This window comes from Ixodes scapularis, unplaced genomic scaffold (assembly GCF_016920785.2).
Source record: "Ixodes scapularis isolate PalLabHiFi unplaced genomic scaffold, ASM1692078v2 PGA_scaffold7__128_contigs__length_106722199, whole genome shotgun sequence".
Classification (NCBI taxonomy): Eukaryota; Metazoa; Arthropoda; class Arachnida; order Ixodida; family Ixodidae; genus Ixodes; species Ixodes scapularis.
This window is the reverse complement of record NW_024609882.1, coordinates 65,982,293-66,005,680: the sequence shown is the minus strand read 5'-3', so window position 1 is coordinate 66,005,680 and position 23,388 is coordinate 65,982,293. Positions and strand designations below refer to the sequence as shown.

Sequence of the window (23,388 nt, the reverse complement as noted above, 5' to 3'; positions counted from 1 at the left end):
GTTTCGCCGGAATGGAAAGCGGAGGTCAAAAAACGCGTCTTACTAGACCGTTTTTTTTTTTTCAGCGTAAAGCGTTTCGATAGCGTTCGTAAAATTCGCTTGCGTAGCCTCACAAGTTGACGTTTATACCTAAGCCTTAGCAACAAGAGAGTGAAAGGGAGCGTGCTTATAGGGGTATTAAAAACGAAGGCGAGAATAATAAACACAAAAGAGTAGGCACACATCCGAAGAATATTAAGCTATAACATATTGATGCGAAGAGGAAAAAAAGGCATCTCGAGATTTGGGGACCAAGGAAGACGAAGACACGAGAGCGGCTCGCTTGATTTCCTACAAGAACTTTTATTTTTTCGGTGTCCCCTTCAATGTAAATTAAATCATCTCATAATCACCGTAACAGTTTGGTGGAGGTGAATAATTTCCCCCTACCTCTACGCCTCGCCCAACCTGGACCTTCGAAACCGCCGCCGCCCACTGCAGACCGAAATGCCCAATACCGGTACCCCACCCGAAGGTATTCCGACAACACCTACACCACCACTGATCCTCTCCCAGCCGCGAGACCCTGGAAATTTCACCGGAACCGGAGACCAAGATGTCGAGGAGTGGCTCCACCTCTATGAGCGCATCAGTACCCACAACAGATGGGACCCTACAATCATACTGGCCAACATCATTTTTTATCTGAAGGACACGGCACGAACCTGGTTCCTGACCCATAAAGAAACCATCACTTCGTGGGATATGTGTAAGGAACAACTTCAACACCTCTTTGGCGATCCTACCGGCCGGAAACTATCTTCAAAACGAAAACTTGCATCCCGCGTCCAAACCTCGACCGAGTCATACATGGCGTACGTGCAAGACATCTTGTCGCTTTGCCACAAAGCCGACGCGGGCATGGCTGACTCCGAACGAATTTCACACATCCTCAAGGGCATAGCAGATGACGCGTTTCAACTTCTTGTTTTTAAGGACTGCTCTACAGTCGAAACCCTAGTGAAGGAATGCCGGCGATTTGAGGAGGCCAAGAAGCGCCGGATAACTTCCAACTTCACCCGGCTCCCTAACACGACAGCCACTTCCACGTGTGAAAAAACTCCAACATCAGACACACAAATCGCTAAAATTGTACGTCGTGAGCTAGAAGCGATGCTTCCGCCCAATGCTTTTTCCCACTCTGCTGCAGAACTAGAACCGATTTCCATATCTACAGTTCAAGCCATGATCCGCCAAGAGATCGATAAACTTCATGTTCCAGCACCAACACGTGGAGCCTGGGCTTCCTCCAACCGCCCAGCTTATACAGCAACTAATCCCGAGGGTCAAGTTCCGCGACGAGACCCTGCAGCGTGGAGGGCACCGGACAACAAACCGATCTGCTTCCATTGCAATGCCGTTGGTCACATCGCCCGCTACTGCCGTAGCCGATGGAATAACCGACCACGCACCTTCTCTTCTCTTAGCTACCGCCGCTTCTTCGATAATCGTTTCTCCCCGCCCCCGCTCCCTGTTCATCTCCAAGACGAAGGCTTCGTATCGCGCCCCCTCTACCACCACTCCTCCTCTCCACGTCGCCGCCAGTCTCTGTCACCCGCCCCTCGTCGCCCTATTTCGCCAGCTGGCGCTCCCCGAAGCTCGGAAAACTAATTCATGCAGCTTCAAGAGGTGAAGCTGCATCACTGTCACTGCCCACAAATCCTCCAAACGACGTATGCGCCACTGTCCACAATCAATTGCCCATTACAATCGACGGTACCAGTATATTCGCCCTTATAGACACTGGAGCTGCCATATCTATGATGAGGGAAGATTTGAGACGACAGCTGCACAAACCGTTGACACCACCAGACTCCAAACTACTGATCGGTGCAGACGGCCACGTTACACGTTCCATTGGCATGTGCGCCTCCCGTATAACTTTTGGTCACCAAACGACCTTCGTCTTGTTTACGGTCATACCTAGCTGTCGCCACCCATTAATACTCGGATGGGATTTTCTTTCTGCCCACTCTGCCCTCATTGACTGCGCAAAAAGAGAAATCGAACTTGACGTCGCCGCTCCAACAGATATTCCGCAACCAGTACTTTCAAAGCTACGTTCTACGGACAGCCACCGCATTCCGCCAATAGTCGCCGTCGCAGTCAGAGTCGCATCAAACGACCCTACAGCTGATGGCGATTATATTGCATCCCCAAGAGTCGACATTTTTTTAACGAAACAAAATTGCCGTCCCCCATTCTCTTGTTTCAATCACGGCTGGCAAAACCTATCTATGGGTGGTTAATTTCAGCCAGACTACACAAGTTTTGCCCAGTGGAACTTCACTAGCCGAAACATCGTCCTTTATAACGCGAAGTGTATCTGCTATAGCCGTGGACGTGTCGCCATCTCCTCCTCGAAGTCCTCTGGCGAGTTCCCTCCTCGATAAACTCAAGAGCATGATCGACCCCACACTGAACGAGCGACAAAAACAGGATGTTCAAAATCTCCTTTACAAACACCATGACGAATTTGTTCTAGGGAGTCGCCCTCTCGGTAGGACCACCCCAACCACACACCACATCGATACAGGGACTCAACCACCCCTACATCACCGTCCTTACCGAGTCTCTGCCAGTGAACGCCACCTTATACAAACAGAAGTTGACAAGATGATGTCGCAAGATATCGTTCAACCATCCTCTAGCCCGTGGTCCTCCCCAGTTGTCCTTGTCAAAAAAAAAAAGGATGGGACGTGGCGATTCTGCATTGACTATCGTCGGCTCAACAAGATCACAAAAAGGGACGTATACCCACTGCCACGTATTGACGATACACTTGATTGTCTACATAATGCCCAGTACTTTTCTTCAATCGATCTTCGCACCGGATATTGGCAGATCAACGTCGACGAGTCAGACAGAGAAAAAACTGCGTTCATAACTCCAGACGGTCTTTACGAATTCAAAGTAATGCCATTCGGCTTATGCAATGCCCCAGCGACTTTCGAACGGATGATGGACCGACTTTTGCGAGGGCTCAAATGGACCAACCACATGCTTATGTTACTTAGATGATGTAATAATTTTCTCCACAACATTTCCATCACATCTAGAGGGACTCGATCAGGTACTCGCTCTCTTCCGAAAGGCAAACCTTCAATTGAATTCCTCCAAATGCGTGTTTGGAAGCTCTCAAATCAAAGTGCTCGGTCACCTTGTGGACAAAAACGGCATCAGACCTGACCCTGACAAAACAAAAGCTGTCCGAGAATTCCCAACACCAGCCTCACCTAAAGACGTCCGCAGTTTCCTCGGACTATGTTCGTATTTTCGTCGATTCATTTGCCAGTTTGCTCACATTGCGCGTCCTCTTACAAACCTCCTAAAGAAAAACCAATCATTTTTGTGGACTGCCGAGCAACAGGCAGCTTTCGAAGCTTTGAAGACAGCTTTGACGTCCAGCCCCATTTTAGGCCATTTTGATCAATCCGCTCCTACTGAGCTACGTACTGACGCCAGCGGCCACGGCATTGGAGCAATATTGGCCCAGCACCAACTAGGCCAAGAACGTGTCATTGCCTACGCCAGCCGCACACTTTCACCGGCTGAACAAAACTACACCATCTCTGAACGTGAGCGCCTGGCTGTAATCTGGTCCATTACGAAGTTCCGCCCCGACCTCTTCGGACGCCCATTTTCTATCGTCACAGATCACCACGCACTCTGCTGGATCTCATCAGTTAAAGATCCTGTAGGCCGCCTTGGACGCTGGGCCCTCCGTCTCCAGGAATATGACTATACGGTCATTCACAAATCAGGAAAACTGCACAAGGACGCCGACTGCCTTTCTCGGCACCCAGTAGACCCAGCGGACTCCACGCCCGTTAGTGCGACACTCCCGCTTCTTTCCATATCCGCGTTTCTTAACATCGCACGGGAACAGCGTTGTGATAGCACTCTCCAAACCATTATCAATCAGGTCACAGCCGGAACAAATCGCTCATCTTCCAGTCTCTACAGAATTAATGACGGCATCCTCTATCGCCAAAACTTTCGGCCAGACGGTGCTCCTTTACTTATCGTCATTCCTAAGCATCTTCAGACCACAGTGCTCGCCGAGCTGCATGACTCACCGTGTTCGGGCCATTTAGGTGTCATTCGAACCTATGCCCGCGTCAAACAGTGATCCTACTGGGCAAACATGTACCGCACAGTCAAACGATATGTCTCGTCCTGTGACTCCTGCCAACGTCGCAAAACACCATCTACGCGGCCCTCGGGACTACTTCAGCCTTTGGCTCCTCCTGACCACCCGTTTCATTGAGTGGGAGTAGACCTTCTCGGCCCATTTCCTGAGTCCTGCACTGGCAAACGCTGGGTTGCGGTTGCCGTAGATTATGCCACACGGTGCGCGATTACAAGGTCCTTTTTCACTGGCACTGCTGTCGACGTCGCCTATTTCCTCCTTGAAGATGTAATCCTTAAGCATGGTGCACCAAGAGAGCTCCTCTCCGACCGAGGTCGCCCCTTTATATCCAGAGTCGTCAGTGAAGTTTTACGAAACTGCTCCATTGTCTACAAACAGACAACGGCCTATCATCCCCAAACAAACGGCCTGGCTGAACGACTCAATAGAACGATCTCCGAGATGCTTTCTATGTATATATCCACCGACCACCGCAATTGGGACACTGTCCTTCCATACGTTACTTTCGCCTACAACTCCTCGCGCCACGACACCACAGGCTATTCGCCTTTCTGTCTTCTATTCGGCCGTGAACCCTCCCTCATGCTTGATTCTCTGCTTCCCTTGCAACACGACACTACGCTCACAGACCACACGCTCGACGCCATGTGTCGTGCTGAGGAGGCACGCCAATTAGCACGTTTTCGGACTCTAGATTCGCAAGAGCGGCAATGTGTTCGCTACGATCACGGGCGCAACGTCGCCGTTTACTCTCCCGGAGATTTGGTGTTGCTTTGGACACCTCAGCGTTGCATCGGCCTCGCTCAAAAGCTCCTTCCACGTTATCGCGGTCCGTACAAAATAATTCACCAAACCTGCCACGTCAATTATGTTGTCGAGCCTTACGGACCCCGCCAAAATCAACACCCTGAGCAACCACAGACTGTTCATGTCCTACGACTGAAGCCATACCACGCTCCTCAAAACGGCGAGACGCCGTTTCCCCCGGCGGGCGAGTAATGATGCGAAGAGGAAAAAAAGGCATCTCGAGATTTGGGGACCAAGGAAGACGAAGACACGAGAGCGGCTCGCTTGATTTCCTACAAGAACTCTTATTTTTTCGGTGTCCCCTTCAATGTAAATTAAATCATCTCATAATCAGCGTAACAATATAAATATAATAATTCCATCTTGTGTGCGAGTCTGCGAGTGTAGCCGAAGGTATAGGCAGGAGCATGTTGCTCTAAACGGTACTTGCACTGCACGAGCGCGCGTGCTGGCCAAGGACGCTGAAAGGCCGGCACTCGCTTTTGTATTAGCGATGTGCGCGGCCAAAAGCGTCGCTGTGGTCAGCTTTCCACGATTGGCCAAACCATGGGCATATGAGCACTGTCAGATTGTCAACGTTGACGGTGTTAGTTTCGTATTGCGATGGCTCCTAGCTTCTACTGTTCTTTCTAAACACACCATCGAACTCGTCGTCGCACCCGATGGTAAGTAGCCAGAATAACAACTGGTGACGTCACGGCGAGGCAAATCGTTGGGCAAATCCCAGTCGTGACGTCACGGAGGGAAACCATAAGAGGGCGCCACCGAAACATCTCGGCGCTAATAGCTTGTGCTCCACTCGACCTAAAAATGAAACGAATTTACGTATTCGAAATAAAAATATGAAAGAAAAACACGAAGTTTGCGCATTGTGAGTACACCCTTTTGCGAAGTGCGAGTACAGTCTTGCACAAGGCTATAGGCCTCCTGCGTTGCCCAGGAGGCGCTGCGAAAAATGACTAGTCAGGCCTTGTTTTGGGTAGTACAAACTTGAGCGACTGAAACTGCCACACATAATGAAGCGTGCCTGCTCTTGCGCGGAAAACGATACCGAGAAAAATAGAAAAAAAAAAACGAAAAACGCTAACGTTGTCGAAGCACAGGCCAAAGCTAGGACGATAAGAGCATGAACCAAAAAACGCCGTATCACGCGTGCCTAAGAAACATAAAGGGGAAGAAAAAAAAAGTGAACGCTGTTTACAACTCCCTGTAACGCCGAATTAGAGCGCAGCTCTTGAGGAGGAGGAGGGAAGGGTACTGGGAGGGGTGAAGTGACCTGGGGGGGTCACGTGACCTTGGGGGGTCGTGACCTTGATGGGTCACGTGAGGATGCCGATGATGTCATTAGTGACGTCACTGATGACGTCATCAGTGACGATGACGATGCGGACTCCGGTGACGTCATCACCGATGATGACGATGACGATGCGGATGTCGGTGACGTCATCAGTGACGTGACTGATGACGTCATCCGTGATGATGACAATGACAATGCGGATGCCGTTGACGTCATCAGTGACGTCACTGGTGACGTCATCAGTGATGATGACGATGACGATGCGGATGCCGGTGAGGTCATCAGTAATGATGACGACGATGCGGATGCCGGTGACGTCATCTGGGAGGTCACGTGACCTCGGCGGGGGGTCACGTGACCCTGGGGGTGGTCACGTGACCTCGGGGGTGTCACGTGACTTCGATGGGTCACGTGACCTCATGGGGTCACGTGACCTCAGGGGCCACGTGACTTCAGGGCGGTCACGTGACCTCAGGGGTGTCACGTGACTTGGGAGGGTCACGTGACCTCAGGGGGTCACGTGACTTGGGGGTCACGTGACCCTGGGGAGGGGTCACGTAACCTCTGAGGAGGGGTCACGTGACGTTGGGGTGACCTTGGGGGTCACGTGACCTTGGGGTGACCTTGGTTACGCCAACGCCGACGGCGACGCCAACGGCGACGGCAACGGCGACGGCGACGCCGCTCAAGCCGGTAACGGGCCCCTAACAGCTGCGCTCTAAAAACAAAAACGTCGGGACGCCAGATGTTCTAACGTCACCACTGTGAGATACGAGACGCGTACCCTAGCGGTGGTGGCATGAATCCGGAACTTTCGATTATCTTGCGGCGTTGAATATCGCCGATTTCGGACGTCCAAAGGTGTTTTAGAGCGCAGCTCTTAGGGGCCCGTTTCCGGCTTGAGCGGCGTCGCCGTCGCCGTCGGCGTAACCGCGAGGTCACGTGACCCTCAGAAGTCACGTGACCCCCTGAGGTCACCTGACCCCCTGAAGTCACGCGACTTCGGGGGTCACGTGACCTCAGGGTATCACGTGACCTAAGGGGGTCACGTGACCCACCCAGGTCACGTGACACCCCTAGGTCACATGACCCCCTGAGGTCACGTGACCCCCAGAAGTCACGTGACCCCTTGAGGTCACGTGACCCCCCTAAGGTCACATGACCCCCTGAAGTCACGTGACCCCCTTGAGGTCACGGGACCCCCTAAGGTCATGTGACCCCTTCAGGACACGTGACCCCGAGGTGACGTGACCCCCAAAGGTCACGTGAGCCCCTGAGGTCACGTCACCCCCTGCGGTCACGTGACCCCATGAGGTCATGTGACCCCCTGAAGTCACGTGACCCCCTGAAGTCACGTGACCTCAAGGAGTCACCTATCCCTCAGTACGCTTCCATCTTCCTCCTCAAGAGCTGCTCTCTAACCGGCGTTACAGGGAATTGTAAACGGCTTTCATTTTTTTCTGTACTTCTTTACTACACAGAAGGAAAAAAATCACGGCGAAGGCGCCATGATAGTAAGGGTCCCAGCCAGGTGAGCTTGTACTACTCAAAACGAGGGCGCCACAGTTTGTTCAAAGCTTCAGCGCAGGAGGCCCATAGACGGTTGCAGACAAGGCGACTGGCCGCCGTTATGTCCCTGCTCGTGAGGAGAAGTTCGTGCAATTATAAGCTTGCCAAACCTAAGTTAACGCGCAATCTGCACGTGATAGCACGCATGGTGCACCAGTCGGTACGCCATGCTTGCAATTGTCTATAGGGAGTATTCATTGGCGGCCATAGCTGTGTGCGCGACTGCTGAGCGCGTGCTGACACCGAGCTTCCACAGTTCTTTCGCCGCGTGCATTCCGCACCATCAAGATTGCCTGTCTTAGTACCCTATTAATGGGAGCTCGCTCTGAGCATGCGCTCTAAAGAGCACCCACAAATATGGCGTCCAGTGAATACTTCCTACACACCGGTTCACCTCATGTTGTACCGCAGCGAAGGCTAGAAGCTCGAGCTCACAGCGTTGGCAGCTGCCCTTAATGCACGAGAGCTTGTGCCGCCGAGATCTGCCCCAGAGCAAGGAGCTCGCGCTCGTAGCCTTTCCTGCGGTACATCATGAGGTGAAACAGAGTATAGGAAGGCACCTGCACGATTAATTCCCGGTGTTCTCAAGGAAGGATTCTTTTACTAAGCTGGCGAGACATCGAATCTATGGTCTGGATCACTCATGCCATGAAGCCCCGAAGCTTCCTTTCCGAACGCGGTCTGCCGGACATTGCCAACGTAGAAGATAAATCCTTTAGAAGGCAATCCCGCTTCCAGATGGACCAGGGGTGGTTTGTGTCGCTTTTCGCAGTCCCAGGAGACTTGGAAGAGGGAAGTGACGTCAACGACGCAGCAAATGCAGATTGAATGTTGACAGAAGAAAACGAAATCAACACCCAATCTGCGTTTGCTGTGTCGTTCACGTCACTTCCCTCTCCCTAGTCTCCTGGGAGTGCAAAAAGCGGAACATAGCCCCCTCGCTCTGCAAGCGGGCCTCCAAATCCCAGCACGCAACAGATCGGTGCAGGTTGTTCCCGATCTGTCAAGACGCTTTGCATGTTTCTTTGCCAACTGGCCTATCCCAACCGTCCGTTAGAACTTGAATGAGGGTTAGGATGGAGTTCGTCGGTGTTCTCCAGTATTGTGAACCTCATCGCGGGTCACATCAACGAGAGGTTCGGCCACCTGGGGTGCTATGTTGCGCTTTTTACACTCCCAGGAGACTTGGAAGAGGGAAGTGACGTCAACGACTAGAGCAAATGCAGATTGGATGTTGACAGAAGAAAACAAAATCAACATCCAATCTGCATTTGCTGCGTTGTTGACGTCACTTCCCTCTCCCTAGTCTCCTGGGAGTGCAAAAAGCGCAACATAGCCCCCCTGCTCGCTGACATGAACAACATAAGTGGTTGACCCCCGCGAAACTGGAGCTGTGCTCACAGGTGAGACCCGGCATGGTTTGTGTAAATTTCGCGTTTCCATTATTTCTCGCACAACTGCTCTGCCTGCTAAAAAGTCACTCTTCTTTATACGCCAATAATTTACCTCTTTACTTTTGTTTCGACACGAAAACCCAACACGGTGTACATAGGCAGTATCAGGACAAGTCATGACGAGTGCGTTTGTAATCTGTGAGTTTTAGCAGGCCACTTTTATGAGCTCTCTATGCTCTACTTTACGTTCTGCTAGAAGCATCGTCCCCACCGCCCATGCGTCACTTGCTCTGAGTTGGAGCGTGTAGTTAGCGGAGTGATCGTGCGCTCCGCTTCACAAGTTGCAAAGCGGACTGCCCGAGTGATCGTGCGCTCCACTTCACAAGTTGCAGAGCGGACTGCCCTCAGCGACCTTAGCGTGATCCCTTAGATCTCGAAATGGCTGCTCTTACTCAATACGCGTCGATATTTTTCGCCGTAACCTCAACCTGAAAGAGGCCGAATGAAAAAGTAAGGCGTACGCCCCACCCGTGAAAAGTAAACCATTGCATTTTAGTTCTACGTAAAACAGAAGAGCATAATCAAACGATGTAAACGAGTGTCACTTTGTAACCAGCACGGTGTCGGTAAAGTCGTCCCGTTTTTGTGGGCCACCTATGGCTATGCAGTCAGATGTACGGGCGCGCGTGCTTGAACGCCGATTATACCTGTGCACGCACCGTCCTGACGAAAATGCCACTGAAAGTTGTCCGCGAGCATAGGGCTCGCACACCGCACCAAAGAAACCGTTCCTGTCAAGTTTATTTATTCACATTCGCGCGAAATTTGTAAATTATTTAACTTTCCTCCGGAAATGTTCGCCTTGGATTTTCTTGGTAGATTTAGAAAATAATAGGAACTTGAATACACCCTTTTCAAAAGTGCATGCCATGCTGCCACTATTCTTTCAAGCCGCCTTAAAAATTGGGTTGTGTGTGTGTTTATACAGCCTAGAACTTGGTCTGCCTCACAGGGGCGACGAGTCTCCCAGCTGTAGATGAGAAATTTAGCCAGTGCGGTACAGCCGCTAGCCTGGGGTCTTTAACGTGCATCACGCAGTAGTGATACACAACCGCACGCCGGTACGATGCTCATCCAGATCGAAACGGGCAGGGGTGGGGCTCGAACCCAGGATCCCTTGGTTCTGCAGCGCGAGCTTTCGCTCCACGTGCTCCGAGCTGGTTTGCGCTAGACCACTCGGCCACCGATCCCCCATCAAGCCGCCTTATTTTGGCCAAGCGCTGCGTCATTGTTTGTCGGGGACGCGAGTCTAGTACTCCTGTCAGACAGGCTTGATTAGTGTCACTACAAGCGAGTCCACTTCACCCTTAGTGTCATTTCTGTAGTGTTGCTACACGGCTGCTTCCTGAGGAACACACTTGGCTTGGAGTGAGTTTGACAAACTCACTTCGCTCGATCGAGTGCGTGGCATCAATAGGTGTGTTTCAACAGTAAAACATAACAACACAGAAACCAAAAGGGTGGCGTAAGTTTTATTTTGTAAAGAAAAACAAATTCGTGAAAGAGAGGACATGTAGAAGAGTGGCGTTGAAAAAATGGTGGGGTGGACATGGAGTTTAGGCTGATCTAAACCAAGATTACCGCAGCGTGAATTGGTAAGAGACGACGACAAAGTCAGTCATTCAATGGCTATCTTGGTTATCAGAGAATGATGGAGCCTGCATTTGTTTTACTATTCGAGACAACAGAATAATTATGACCCAATTAGGCAGTTTCAGGGTTTCCTCATAGACTTCCATGGACAAAGCAGAACTCCAAGTTTGGATATGCTTCGTTCTTTATCTTTTATGCCAATTGGATGATTCTCATCGATCATCTGCGATGATCGATGAGAATCATCCAATTGGCATAAAAATTGTTCATTAATGCAACGTTGTTTTATAGCACAGCTCCTAGGAACTCTTTTCTGAGTTGAGCGGCGTCGGCGTAACCGCGCGTTGCATTAAGGGCTGTTTTCCAAATTCACGTCACGTGTGACGTCACGTGTGACGTAACGAGGCTAAAATTTTCTCGCTAATGTTCGCTGCAAAAAGGTTTCGCTAAGCTTAGTGGAAAATTTTTCTGCTAAATTTAGAGCGCAAATTTTACCCGTGTGACGTCACGTGACGTCACGCTTAAAATTTCAGGTGGCGTGTCTTGTGACATCACACGTCAATTCAGAGGGAAAATTTCCTGGCTTAATTTGGCGGGAAATTTAGCGAAGGTTTTACGCTAATAGGGATGGCAATAGGAGAGGAGGATGGGAGGGTACGGAGGGGGAGCGGCTGGCATACTCTCCTCTCGCACCCTTCCCACCTCCTCCTCAAGAGCTGTGCTCCAATTCGGCATTACAAAGAATTGCAAACGTCTAAATTTTTTAACGTGTCTTTATTAAGGCGTATCGGTGGCCGAGTGGGCTAGCGCCCACCAGATCGGAGTACATGGAGAGAAAGCTCGCGCTGGAGAACCCAGTGATCCTGAGCTCAATCCCCAGCCCTGCCCGAAGAACACACTTCCAATGAAGTGAGTTCGGGGAGCACACTGCGGTCGCTCCGGTAGACCAAGTGTGTAATCTCGATAGCAGTGTTCAACGTGTAAAAATAATAGAAGAAATTAACCCTGCGTAAAGTTGTATTATTTTGATAGGAGCAATAGTAGATGCGCACTTGTTTTTTATTGGCAGGAAAGTAGTTCATTCTAAAAAAACAAGCGGCTGATTTAGTTTCCAGCCTTGGTCCCTGCGCGATGGCCAGCGACGGCCAGGAGGCACCTGCAAGACTCCACCAGGAATCTCAAGGTGGCAGGAGAGACGTGAAGGGCTTGCTTGAAATGGAACTCGCCCTAAAGGGGCAAGGTGTCTTTTTTTTTTTTTTTCTTTATTTGATTTGCGGTCTTCGAACCACAGTTCGTTCCTCTGGAAAGTCCACCGGTCTTGACTGATCACGGGTGGGTTGTCGGTCATGAGAGCGGGCGGCTATGGTGAAGGCATTGGCCTGCAGCTGCTTATCGATGTCGCTTGAAATTCTTGCCTGTGCGTAGGCATCCAGGTCCAGCTGCCTCTCATCTGAAAGGCGTCGTGCTCTCACGGAGAAAAATGCCCCAACCACGTGTGTCCACTGTCCAACATCGCGGATATCGACCTCCAGCTCGTCCTCCACACACTCCATGATGTTTCGTTGTGGCGAATGGCGAGTGGCCAAGTGGGCTCACGCACACCAGCTCGGAGCAAGCGGAGCGAAAGCTCGCGCTGCAGAACACAAGAATCCTGGGTTCAATCCCTACCCCTGCTCGTTTCCATCTGGATGAGCGTCGTATCCGCGTGCGGACGTGTATCACCGGCTTGTAATGGCTGGTTATAATTGTAAAATTGGATTTAAATTTGGATTAAAGCTCGTGATTTAGGGCAGCAATGTGTGGTGACGTGTTTCTAATAAGTCGACAAAGTTATTTATAAAAAAATGCGTATGCACTGTAATATTTTGCGTGCCCATTGCTTACCCATCGTCATTGCCATCATTTTGGAGTGACACTAAGTTTTCCCGTGTAGCACCAACACACTTGGGGCCCTAAACTCGTGAAACACAAAGTTGGAACCAAAAGTTCGCGGAGCAGGCCGATTGGACGTCGGCGAAAAAAGCGCGAAGTCATCTTCGCGATAGGCCAATCGGTACGTTCCGTCAACTTCGGCCCCAACCTTGTCTTTGACGAGTGTAGCGACCTTGGAGTGGGTTTCGACGGGTTGAAGTGCACTCGCTTGTAGTGACACTAAACTAGTCCGTCTGACAGGGGTATGAATCTATTAGACACGAATGCTTCGTCAATGCTGGATATTAACTCGGTTCTAGCAACAAGTCTCGCACTAAAAGCGATGCCCAAAATATGGTGGCCGAATATGTTACCCGGCGGTGTTCTGAAAAGAGTTACCAAAATGGTCGAAAAAATATTCCACGTAAAGTTTTTGTCTGTTGAAAACCAGAGAGGCATAAAAAAGGCAAAATTTAGCGAACACAACGCTAGGATTCAAAGCAATAACGGTAGAGAAGAACGCTTTTCAGAAGATTCGTTTTGAATTCCGGCGTAGCGGGCCTCGCATGCAGTTTGACGGCCTCCGAGCTTAGCGGAATTACGAAACAACTAAATCTTTTTTTTTTTTTTTTTTAATTTACGATACACACGTTTTTACAACCCTACCATGGAAGTACGCTTTATGTTATATGAGTAACAGGTCCTATATAGCATGTTTTCGTAGTGTTTAAATGTATCCTTGTTGTAAGAGTGCCTTTTTCTTTCTTTATTAGGCCGTCAAAGACAAGGAAGCACCCCTGGACAACAGTTGGGGTTTTATTCACCGCACAGCGCGCCCATATGCCGCCCATCAAAGAATCAGAAGCCATACTTTTCTGGTCACAAGAGGGTGCTCGTTGTGAAGCACCAGGCAGTGATGTGCCTAGAAGGCACAATTTGTCAGCTGGACGAACCGTACGAAGACCACTCACTGGCATGTACTTTTCTTTTTTGGTTTAATATTAGAATGCAAAAACTGATCAAAGTGAATCATATCCAAGGTTCCGTATTGAGAGAAATACTTGTCCAAATAGGCTGAAAGGCATCTAGAAATATTTTAATAAAACAACATTTACTAACGACTGCCATTGTACTTCTCAGATGTGCGTGTGAATATTGCATCTAATCAAATTAGAATGCTACTGTTGACTTCAGGATTCTAAAAGTAGTCAGTGTTGCGTGGCCTTCTATTGCAAGAAAACACCGTAGCAGAAATGGGGCTGAAACTATTAAGGAGTTCCAGCCGAAAAACGAATTTTCAAAAGCACAGAACAGAAATCAAGAGAAGTGTAGGCCATCAAATTGGTTTCATGTCATCCCCAAGGCAGATGCGTGCACTGCGCTCCACTGTTAATACAAACAATATCAAATAGTTTTTATATGCAGTTTATTTCTTTGACAGCTCTAGAAAGCGCTGAAATATTGTCGCCCAGATTAGTGCCGCAAACGAGCGTTTTATTCCACACCAATGGGTTGATATTAGCCCCTCGAATTTAAGGTGAAAAATATAAGCAGGGCATTCATTGTTCCCGCTGACGGTGTCGGCCAGTGTGCATAAACACCAAGGTACCGTATCACAAACTGAAGCATACGAGAAAAAAAGCTAATTTTATTGGAAAAACAAAAAAGTAGAGATATAAATATAGCACTGACTTTCGCTAATTTGCAGTGTCTTGATGCCTAAAGTAGCCTAACAAAATATATGTCCGTTTGCGGGTTGCTCGAATAAAAAAATCGAGCACGCTGCCTCAGACAAGGCAGCACCTTGACCGAAGCAGCCAGAGGTTCCGAACCACCGTGAAATGTTTTCTTGAGGACGCCGTTTCAAGCAAAGTCTGCGCAGCCATCTTAGTGCAGCTAGGTTCATAACGGCCAAGCGCGCTCCCGAGCATGCTTTCAAGTGGCTCGGGCTTCCATTTCGAATTCCCTTCGAGAAAAACGCCATCTACTGAAGCTCCACCGAGAGTGGAACGTGCTTTCTAACAAGGCGAGAAAAGCGGAGCTGACGCTTCACACTCAAACCCCAGAGCTGGTCGCGCGTGCGCGATGGCGACTCCGCTTCCTATAGAGCGGAGCGAGAGAGCGAAAACGTCTACTAAAACTCTCTAATGAGTACAAGATACTCATAAATGTAATTAAAGTAGAGTATCAAATACTCTCGATGAGAATTATTTACAAGATACAAAGATACTTCAAAGAGTATTTGAAATACAGTATCTTGAGTACAGTGTTTGAGATAGGCACAAGTCTGCCTCAGACACGCATTGCGTCTACTCCGCTGTCAGTACAAATAAAAGAGGATAGCTGCATGACGGCTAGTTTTGAGAGTTGTGGGATTCGACTTGCCTTACTGCCCCACGAGGTCGATCCCACTCCGTAGCTCGATGTTGAGGACTGCTACGGCCGGGTCCGTCCGGAGGTTGCCGTGGACTCCGAGGAGAGGATTCACTCCAAAACACAAAGATACTGAACAAGCGGGTTTATTTGGCTGTTGTGCCACCACGCTGTGCCCGTCGGCCAAACTAATAAAAGAAAAGAACGGAAAAGAGTCGGCGCTGTCGCATTAGACAGATTCACCTGGAGGGGGCCCACGCTGCCGCATTAGGCAGATTCGTGGAATGGGGAAAGCTCCAAAAAGAACGAGGCTCCGTGGTCCAGAGCCTTCCCCGGATCGAGAGCCCGGGCCGCCGTTCGCGGCCGCTTATCTAGCCAGCGGAAAGTGGACGCGCCCGGGGTAGGTAGTGTGGCTTATCCCGCAGATGGGCCACGTCCACAATCATTTCCGAAGGGTGCGCCGGAGGCACTTTCACCCAAAAGGGCGAGGGAAGACACGCCCTCTTCGAGGAATGCGGCCTTACCCCCGTATCCGGGATGACGTCGCCATAACGCTCCCACGGCCTGCTTGTGCTAGGCCTAGATAGGGAGACGGGAAACACGTGTTTCCTACACTCCTCCCCCCTTAAGGCTAAGGTAGGACTAAAAACAAAATTTGCCTACCGACTCTCAAACAAAAAGAAAAGAAACAAAAAAAACTACCGCGTCCGGTACCGACCCCCACATGCTGGGGTTGACAGATAAAAATATCTTCGGAGGCGCTCCCGGCGTTGAAGTCCGTGGCTCACCATGGCGCAGGGACAGGACGATGTCTTGCCCGAAGTCCAGGAATGACGACGCCGGAGCGTCTCCCGACGTGTCCCGTCATTGGCGCCGGCACGAGCGCCCACCCGCAGTGGAGGTGGCTTGCAGGCGGGGTCCAGGCATCGGGACGGGAATCCGCAGGTTGGGGCAGCAGCAGGGTCGCCGTGATGGCGTAGTGTGTCGGGGAATGACACTCGAAGTTCTTGAATATCAGCGAAGACCCAGCTCCAGGTTCCCAGGGTTGGAGACGGAACCAGGCAGCAGTAGGACACGTGACGCCATCTTCATCACAGCACAGCGGAAGTGAAAAAGTCTTTCGGGCCGGCAGGATGACGTTGCCCCGGCGAATGATGACGCTGCCCCGGCATTGTTGTCCTCCTCGTGGGCCGCGCCATGACTCACACCCGCCTGGTACTGGAATGCAACCTGCGCTCTGCCCCCCTCTCCCGTTTCTTTCCCCAAAAAACCTCGGAAATTCCGAGCAAGGTCGAGCCGTCCAACTGAGGACACTCGACCAATCCCTGGGTGCTCAAGGACCCAGAGATAAAAAAAAAAGAAAAAGGCAGAGACAAAGCTGTCTTTTCTGCCGTGAGTCAAGTGCATCGCACTGGCTCGGCTCGCGAAGTTATTGTGAAAATAGTTCCACGACTCCGCTTAATGTGAACACGGATGTCCACATACCAAGCTGACTCGCGTCACCCCGGACAATGGATTTGTTGGTGACAATTCGAAGAGGCACAGTTCTTTGTAGCTGCTTTTGCTAACGATGCCTAATCGCTTCGATTTGCGGGCACAATGAAATGTCAAATGCGCCACCCTGTCCTTTCTTGATATTGAAACGATGCAGGGCTGCAATCGGGCAGGCTCGCCAACATTGTTATTTTCCAAACATGTTAGCTTTACCTCAGGCTAAAACACAAATTCCTGTGGCCAGGTATAGCACAGCGACCTAACTTCGAAAAGTCTTGGAGCCGCGTGCTGCCCTGGCCAACGCGAACTAGGAGAGCACCGAATGCAACTCCCAGCCGCACAGGACAGCCACCTTGAACTGCAATGTTCGTAGAGGCCAAGCGCCGTAGCTCGAGTTTATCCGCATCAGCAAGAACAGAAACCGATCCCAAATAAAAACAAACCCCGTGCCAACAGCAATACGAGACTGTTCACGGCACACACGTCGGCAACAACACGAGTTGCTCGACACGGCGGGTACGCTGCCCGGCTGCCAAAGCCCGTCTGCAACAAAACAAGTTGCTTAGCGACGTTAGTGGCAAGCGTACCGCCCGGCGGACGCACCGCCCGACTCCGCAGAGTCCGCGAAAGTATTTACAACTATTCACATATTTACACCCCGGATCGTTCTGCTGAGCATCAGAAACTCATCGGTGCTACGGTCGATTCCCAACGAACACCCCGAGTGCCGTGGTTCACGATATCGTCCAGTGACCGCAAGGCGGTCACCTTATGACACGCAATTACGACGCGGTTTCTACCGCATTCTCGGGATGCTGTTCAACCTCTCGCGCGTGTCCGGTAGCGCTGGTTAAACGTCTCCCAAACTCCGCAACGTTTTCAACGTCGCTTTTTTTTTTTTTTTCGGAGTCACATATCTTTAACGATGTCGGTACGTGCGACGCTCATTGACTCTTGCCGGAATCAATCGCGGGTGATCGGGAAATCTTTAAAGTTAGTTTACCGAAAACCGTTCTGACGCCAGTCCTCTTCCCTCGATGGGGACGGAAAGGCTTGGGAAAAAAATGAAAGGACTCACTCAGTAGTTCTCCGTGCATGGTCGATCTCGCTTCTGGATCCGGGAAGGTCCCGCCGTCGACGTGTTGACTGCTGGTCCGTTGTCGCAGCATAGAGGGGCACCATCGGCGGTCTCCGTACGCGCGCTGCGTATGGTGCGCTCTGCCCAGCGACGGAGGCTGGCGTCGTTCCGAAAGGGAATGCCTCGGACGCATTCCGGGCGTTGAGTCACCTCCGTGTGGGAGGGCGTTCGGCCGAGACACATATTCATTGTCTCTTTGCGTGGCTGACGTGGCCACTAAGCCATTGAGTGGCATCGGGTGTTGGGCGTTCGCCTCTCCCTTTGTCCACCTGTTTGATCCTTGACCGGAAATCGGCGTGGTTCGCTGTCATTGCGAAAGTGCTGCTTTGTTTGCAGTCGCCGGACAGGCCGCACGTTGGGGCGCCAAATGTGGGATTTTACTTTGTGGGGGTGCCACTTAGAAACACAAAGAAGGTTCCTCGGGTTCGGATAAAGACGTGTTTATTGACTGCAATGTCAGCACGCTTCGCTCTTAGGCAATGAAGAGTCTGGGCGCTGGCTCAATTGCCAGTATCACCCGGTCGGTTTCCCGCGCTGCCGCATTAGACAGATTCACGGGAAGTCGGAGGCCCACAAAGAAAAACCGAGCTCCGTAGAGCCAGGGCCTCCGCCGACGAGACCCGGGCCGCCGCTCGCGGCCGCTTATCTAGCCAGCGGAAAGTGGACGCGCCCGGGGTAGGTAGTGTGGCTTATCCCGCAGATGGGCCACGTCCACAATCATTTCCGAAGGGTGCGCCGGAGGCACTTTCACCCAAAAGGGCGAGGGAAGACACGCCCTCTTCGAGGAATGCGGCCTTACCCCCGTATCCGGGATGACGTCGCCATAACGCTCCCACGGCCTGCTTGTGCTAGGCCTAGATAGGGAGACGGGAAACACGTGTTTCCCACAGAGTTCAAAAGGGGAGCCCCAAAGACAAACCTAAACGGCAAGAATAAAGATAAAATATTTTATGCCGTATAACCCACATTTTAAATTGAAATGTAGAGTTAAGCGCGAGACACATGGACGGCAGAATCCTCCGATCCGACCTCCGATCCGACAGTCCGAACGCCGCTCCGAATCGCCGTACGCGACAGTTTGATACACACGTTTCCGACCTTGCATGCGACACGACGATCCGTTCGGCTCCGCCCAGGAGATCCAAGCACTTCAGCGGAGGGCCGCGTTCATAGATCTCTGGTCCCAGATTGACGGTTTAGCTCGCACGAGCGAAGTTAGGGGCTTGTTCTCGCTAGCGCGTGCATTCTTTGCTGGGGCCATCTTTTTCGAATGGGTCATTCGGGTTCACGCGTCCGGCTTCCCCTCGCCCGTCCTGTTATCGCGTTCGCTTCGTCCCGCCAGACCCAGTACGTCACCATGACGTTCGCGCTAGCTGTGCTGTCATTGGCTGGACGCATCCGACAATCCGTCCGCCGTGCGAAACTATCTGGAACGTTGGGCGCACGTCGGATCGCCGATCCGAAGTCTGAAGCGACCAAATTTTTCGGATCAGGCAGTCGTATTGCCGGATCGGACGTCGGATCGGATGGATTTTTCGCGCATGTGTCTCGCGCTTTAACCACTACATTTTTCTGCACACGATGTCCATCAAAAATGTATATCAAGGAATTTAAAATTTCGGGTAGGCTGTTAGATTCACGTTGTCTAACTTTAGCACTGGGATACTTTGCAACTTTGTGTCGTTGTTCATTACATGGTTTAAGAAATGGTACAGGGTTTGTCACCATGTGAACCCCTTGCGTAAAAAAAACAGCAAGATTAGTATACTTTGCTCTTATCAGCGAGCAGCGAAATCTACGGAGCTGCTTATTTCTGGGAAATGTTATATCTTATATCAAGAATATATATAAAAAGTTGACATATCAAAGATATGTCATATGTTTTTGTGCAGGAATGTTTTTTGATAAGCAAACCTACCACTGAAATTAGAAAGCAATTTGTGATTTAAGTAGAATTTAGTCAGAAAACATAATTAAAGTTAACAAATAATTTTTGAACTAAAAATGAAAGCCGTTTACAACTCATTGTAACCACGAATTAGGGCGCAGCTCTGAAGGAGGAGGACGCGAAGGGTACTGAGGCGAAAGTAGATCCTTCTTCTCTCCTCCTCACCTCCTCATCTTGTCTGGTACTCCTACCTTCGAGCGGCGTCGCCATCGCCTCACGAGGGTCACGTGATTTCACGGGGGACATGTGACGTCACCGGGGTCACGTGACCCCTTTGGGGTCACGTAACGATGACGATGACGTCATCAGTGAAGATGGCAATGCCGATGACGACATCGGTAACGATGACGATGCCGATGCCAATGACGTCCGTGATGACGCCATCAGTGACCATGACGATGCCGATGACGTCACTGATTACGTCATCAGTGACGTCACGCGTCCCATAATACACCGCGCGGTTACGCCGACGGCGACGTCGACGGCGACCGCGACGCCAACACCAACGCCGCTCAAGCCTGAAACAGGCGCCTAAAAGCTGCGCTCTAAAATAAAAGCCGTTTACAACTCCCTGTAACGCCGAATGAGATAAAAAAATTCAAACAGCGCAAGGACACGGACAAGAACAAGAAGGTAGACGAACAAAGCGTAGACAAACAGCGCCTTGTTCGTCTACCTTCTTGTTCGTCTACCGTCTACCGTGTCCTTGCGATGTTTTAATTTTTAATCATGAAATACCAACTAGCCCAAACTTCTACGTTAGCCGAACCAGAGCGCAGCTCTTGAGGAGGAGGAGGAGGAAAGGTACTGAGGGGAGGGTATACCCTCCTCCCTCCTCCTCACCTCTTCATCCTGCCTACTACTCCTTCTTCGAGCGGCGTCGCCGTAGCTGTCGGCGTAAGTGTGAGGTCACTTGACCCTTGTGAAGTCGCGTGACCCTCATGACCTCACGGGGGTCACGTGATCTCAGAGGGGTCACGTGACGTTACCGGGGTCATGTGACCTCACGGGGGTGACGTGACCCCCTCAGGACAGCCTCAGGGGGTCCTGAGGACCCCCTGAGGACACGTGGCCCCCTGACGACCCTCTCAGTGGATCACGTGACCCCTGCGACGTCACGTGACCCCGCGAGGACGTTACGGCGCGGTGCCTAAACGTCACCTTGTTTAAACATCGCCGCGGTTACGCCGACGGCGACGGCGACCCCATTTAAGCCGGAAACGGGCGCCTAAAAGCTGCGCTCTCAAATGTACTTAGTCACTAAGGGCCGGTTGCACCAACGTCGCTTAGCGCAAAGCGGAGCTTAGCCGGGAACTTAAGCTTAGTTTCGGTTTCGTTCGGTTGCACCAAACTCGCTTATCGCTAAACCTAGCACTAAACTACGCTTAACTTAAGCGCCCAACATTGGGCGCTTTGCTTCTGGTTGTTTCTTAATCCTGGATTAAAAACATGGCGGCTGGTTTGTCACGGTCGACGCGGTGGACGAAATTGGTTGTGCAAAGTGTTTTAGGCTACATCAGCGTGAAAGTTTCGACAAAATGACTTTCGATTGTGACAAGGATGCAAAATATTGTCGCGTGAAGTGTTGATCGACCCCTGTTTTCAAGTTGGCTCTCCACTTTCAGGGCGTGTTAGCCCTAACCGAGAAACGTACGGAGCTGTGGGGCTCACGTCTGTATTCCCGTTGGTTCTTCTGTCAACGAGCTTATTCGTATGTACTTACTAATTTTCGCATAGCTGTAACGTATTGTTATTTACCACCTTGTTTATTTACACTTGCAGCGCGTATCCTTCAATCTGATCAGCGCGTTGAATAGTGGCAGTACATGATCTCGGCGATCAGCTGATTGTCGACACCTCTGCCGTTTGCATTAGATTGCGGCGCTTTTAAGTAATAAAACAGCGAAAATTCAATTTCTTTCGTTTTCTGAGTTTTGAGACAATCTTCAGTGAATTTTCCTTATCTCGCGAGTAGAATCTTGGCTTCAGAAAACTGTATCGTTCCATAACTGTAACTTTTTTGGTGATCGCATTTTTTTTTATATACTTTGCTTTATATCTTTCATTCGTTTGCCGAGAACGGGATGCTGTTGTTTCCGAGTTGTGCTCTGTGATGGTGTTTTCCCTTTACTTTTGTCGTTTGTTGTCATTGTGACGATGGTTGAGACTATATACCGGAACACGTTTTCAATAAAATTCAGTTGAAAGTTGCGCCTTGTTCTGTCCTCCGTAACTTTTTTTGGTGATCGCGATTTTTTAATAATATTTTGCTTCATATCTTTCATTCGTGGCGACGACAAATCGTAACGACTACTATGTTAGATTCGTTCATTGCTGTATCGGGGCAGGCTGGGGCAGGTGATGCGAAGAGACGACCGTTCTTATCGGCGCGATGTGATGTACTAGTGGGAGTTTTTTTTTTTGTTCTGAACTCGACAGTGTGAAACTGATGTCCGTTTGAGGCTGCAGCGGATGTTCAACGACGGTACAGTGCACTTCTGTCACCTTGCTGATAGCAACGAGTACCGTCGATGCAAGGTCTCGTGACCTGACCTCTCGACGACTTCTATTCGACGATTTCCGGGCATTTTCGCAGCTGCCGTGGCGAGTTCGTCACTGTTTTGAACTTCATCGGTCTCAGGCTTGACTTGGTTTTAGTAGTCATCTTACCTGCCTACTTATATCCATGATGTTTTGTCTTCAGCGATGTAGTGAGTAGAGTGTCCTTCTCGCGTTTGGTGAGTTTTGGGGACCCCGATGGCTCCTTCGCCTCAAAATGTGAGCCCGAAAACTACTACCACTGTCAAAATATCCTGTTATCAACCGATATTAAACACACAATCACAGATGTAAAGAGCATTCGTGTTTATTTGAAGCTTTGACTTCTGTTATTGAAAGTTAAACGAAAAAATTATTGAATTTGGAGACCTTTAATTTGTTACTCACCGAAGAAATACAGCGAAAACCAGACGCCGACGACGACTACTACGGCAGTTTTTCTTTTTTTTTTTGTTGTTGTTGTTGTTTTGTTTACATCACGTGATTCCTCTCCGCCAATCGTATTCGTCGCTCTGATCGTTCCCTAGTTTGCTCTGTTTGTCCCTAGATTCCCTATGCAAATCCAGCGTTTAGCTAGGGGCGCGTCTGTAAAGCCGGCTTAACGTTGGTGCAACCGGAATTTAAACCCGTGCTTACCTAAGCTCGGTTTAGGGTGCTAAGCCGGCTTAGGAAAGCGCCGCTTTGGGTTAAGATAAGCGACGTTGGTGCAACCGGCCCTAAATAACTCAGAAAAGTAGCTAAACTACAGTAACTTGGGTAGAGTATTTGAACTACATACAAGTTTGCAACACGGTGACGCGCATGCAGCTGCGGACAGCAGATACCTCTACGTGTCATTATGCCAATGGGTGTCGTTCTGGTTTCCTTGCATGCCTTGTGTAGTTCTGCAGATAGGCTATCTCAACGTTTTTTTTTCGGGGGTCTACGGTGAAAGCGAAACTATCGGCTATAGTAAGATGGCAACCCTTGTAATCTGCTGCACGGCATCGTGTGACGCAATGTTCGGATCGCGGTAGCGCCACACGGCTTAATGGCCTAGCCGCGAAAGTAATT

General features: G+C 50.4%; 1 protein-coding gene across 1 annotated transcript; it reads left to right on the top strand.

The window, feature by feature from the left end:
- Window positions 1-546: 546 nt before the first annotated feature.
- Window positions 547-1,228, top strand: LOC121833151 (the record flags this gene model as incomplete). Its single annotated transcript, XM_042286257.1, has 2 exons — window positions 547-1,131; window positions 1,217-1,228. Coding segments are annotated over 2 exons (597 nt in total), but the record flags the coding sequence as incomplete, so codon positions are not given.
- Window positions 1,229-23,388: the final 22,160 nt, after the last annotated feature.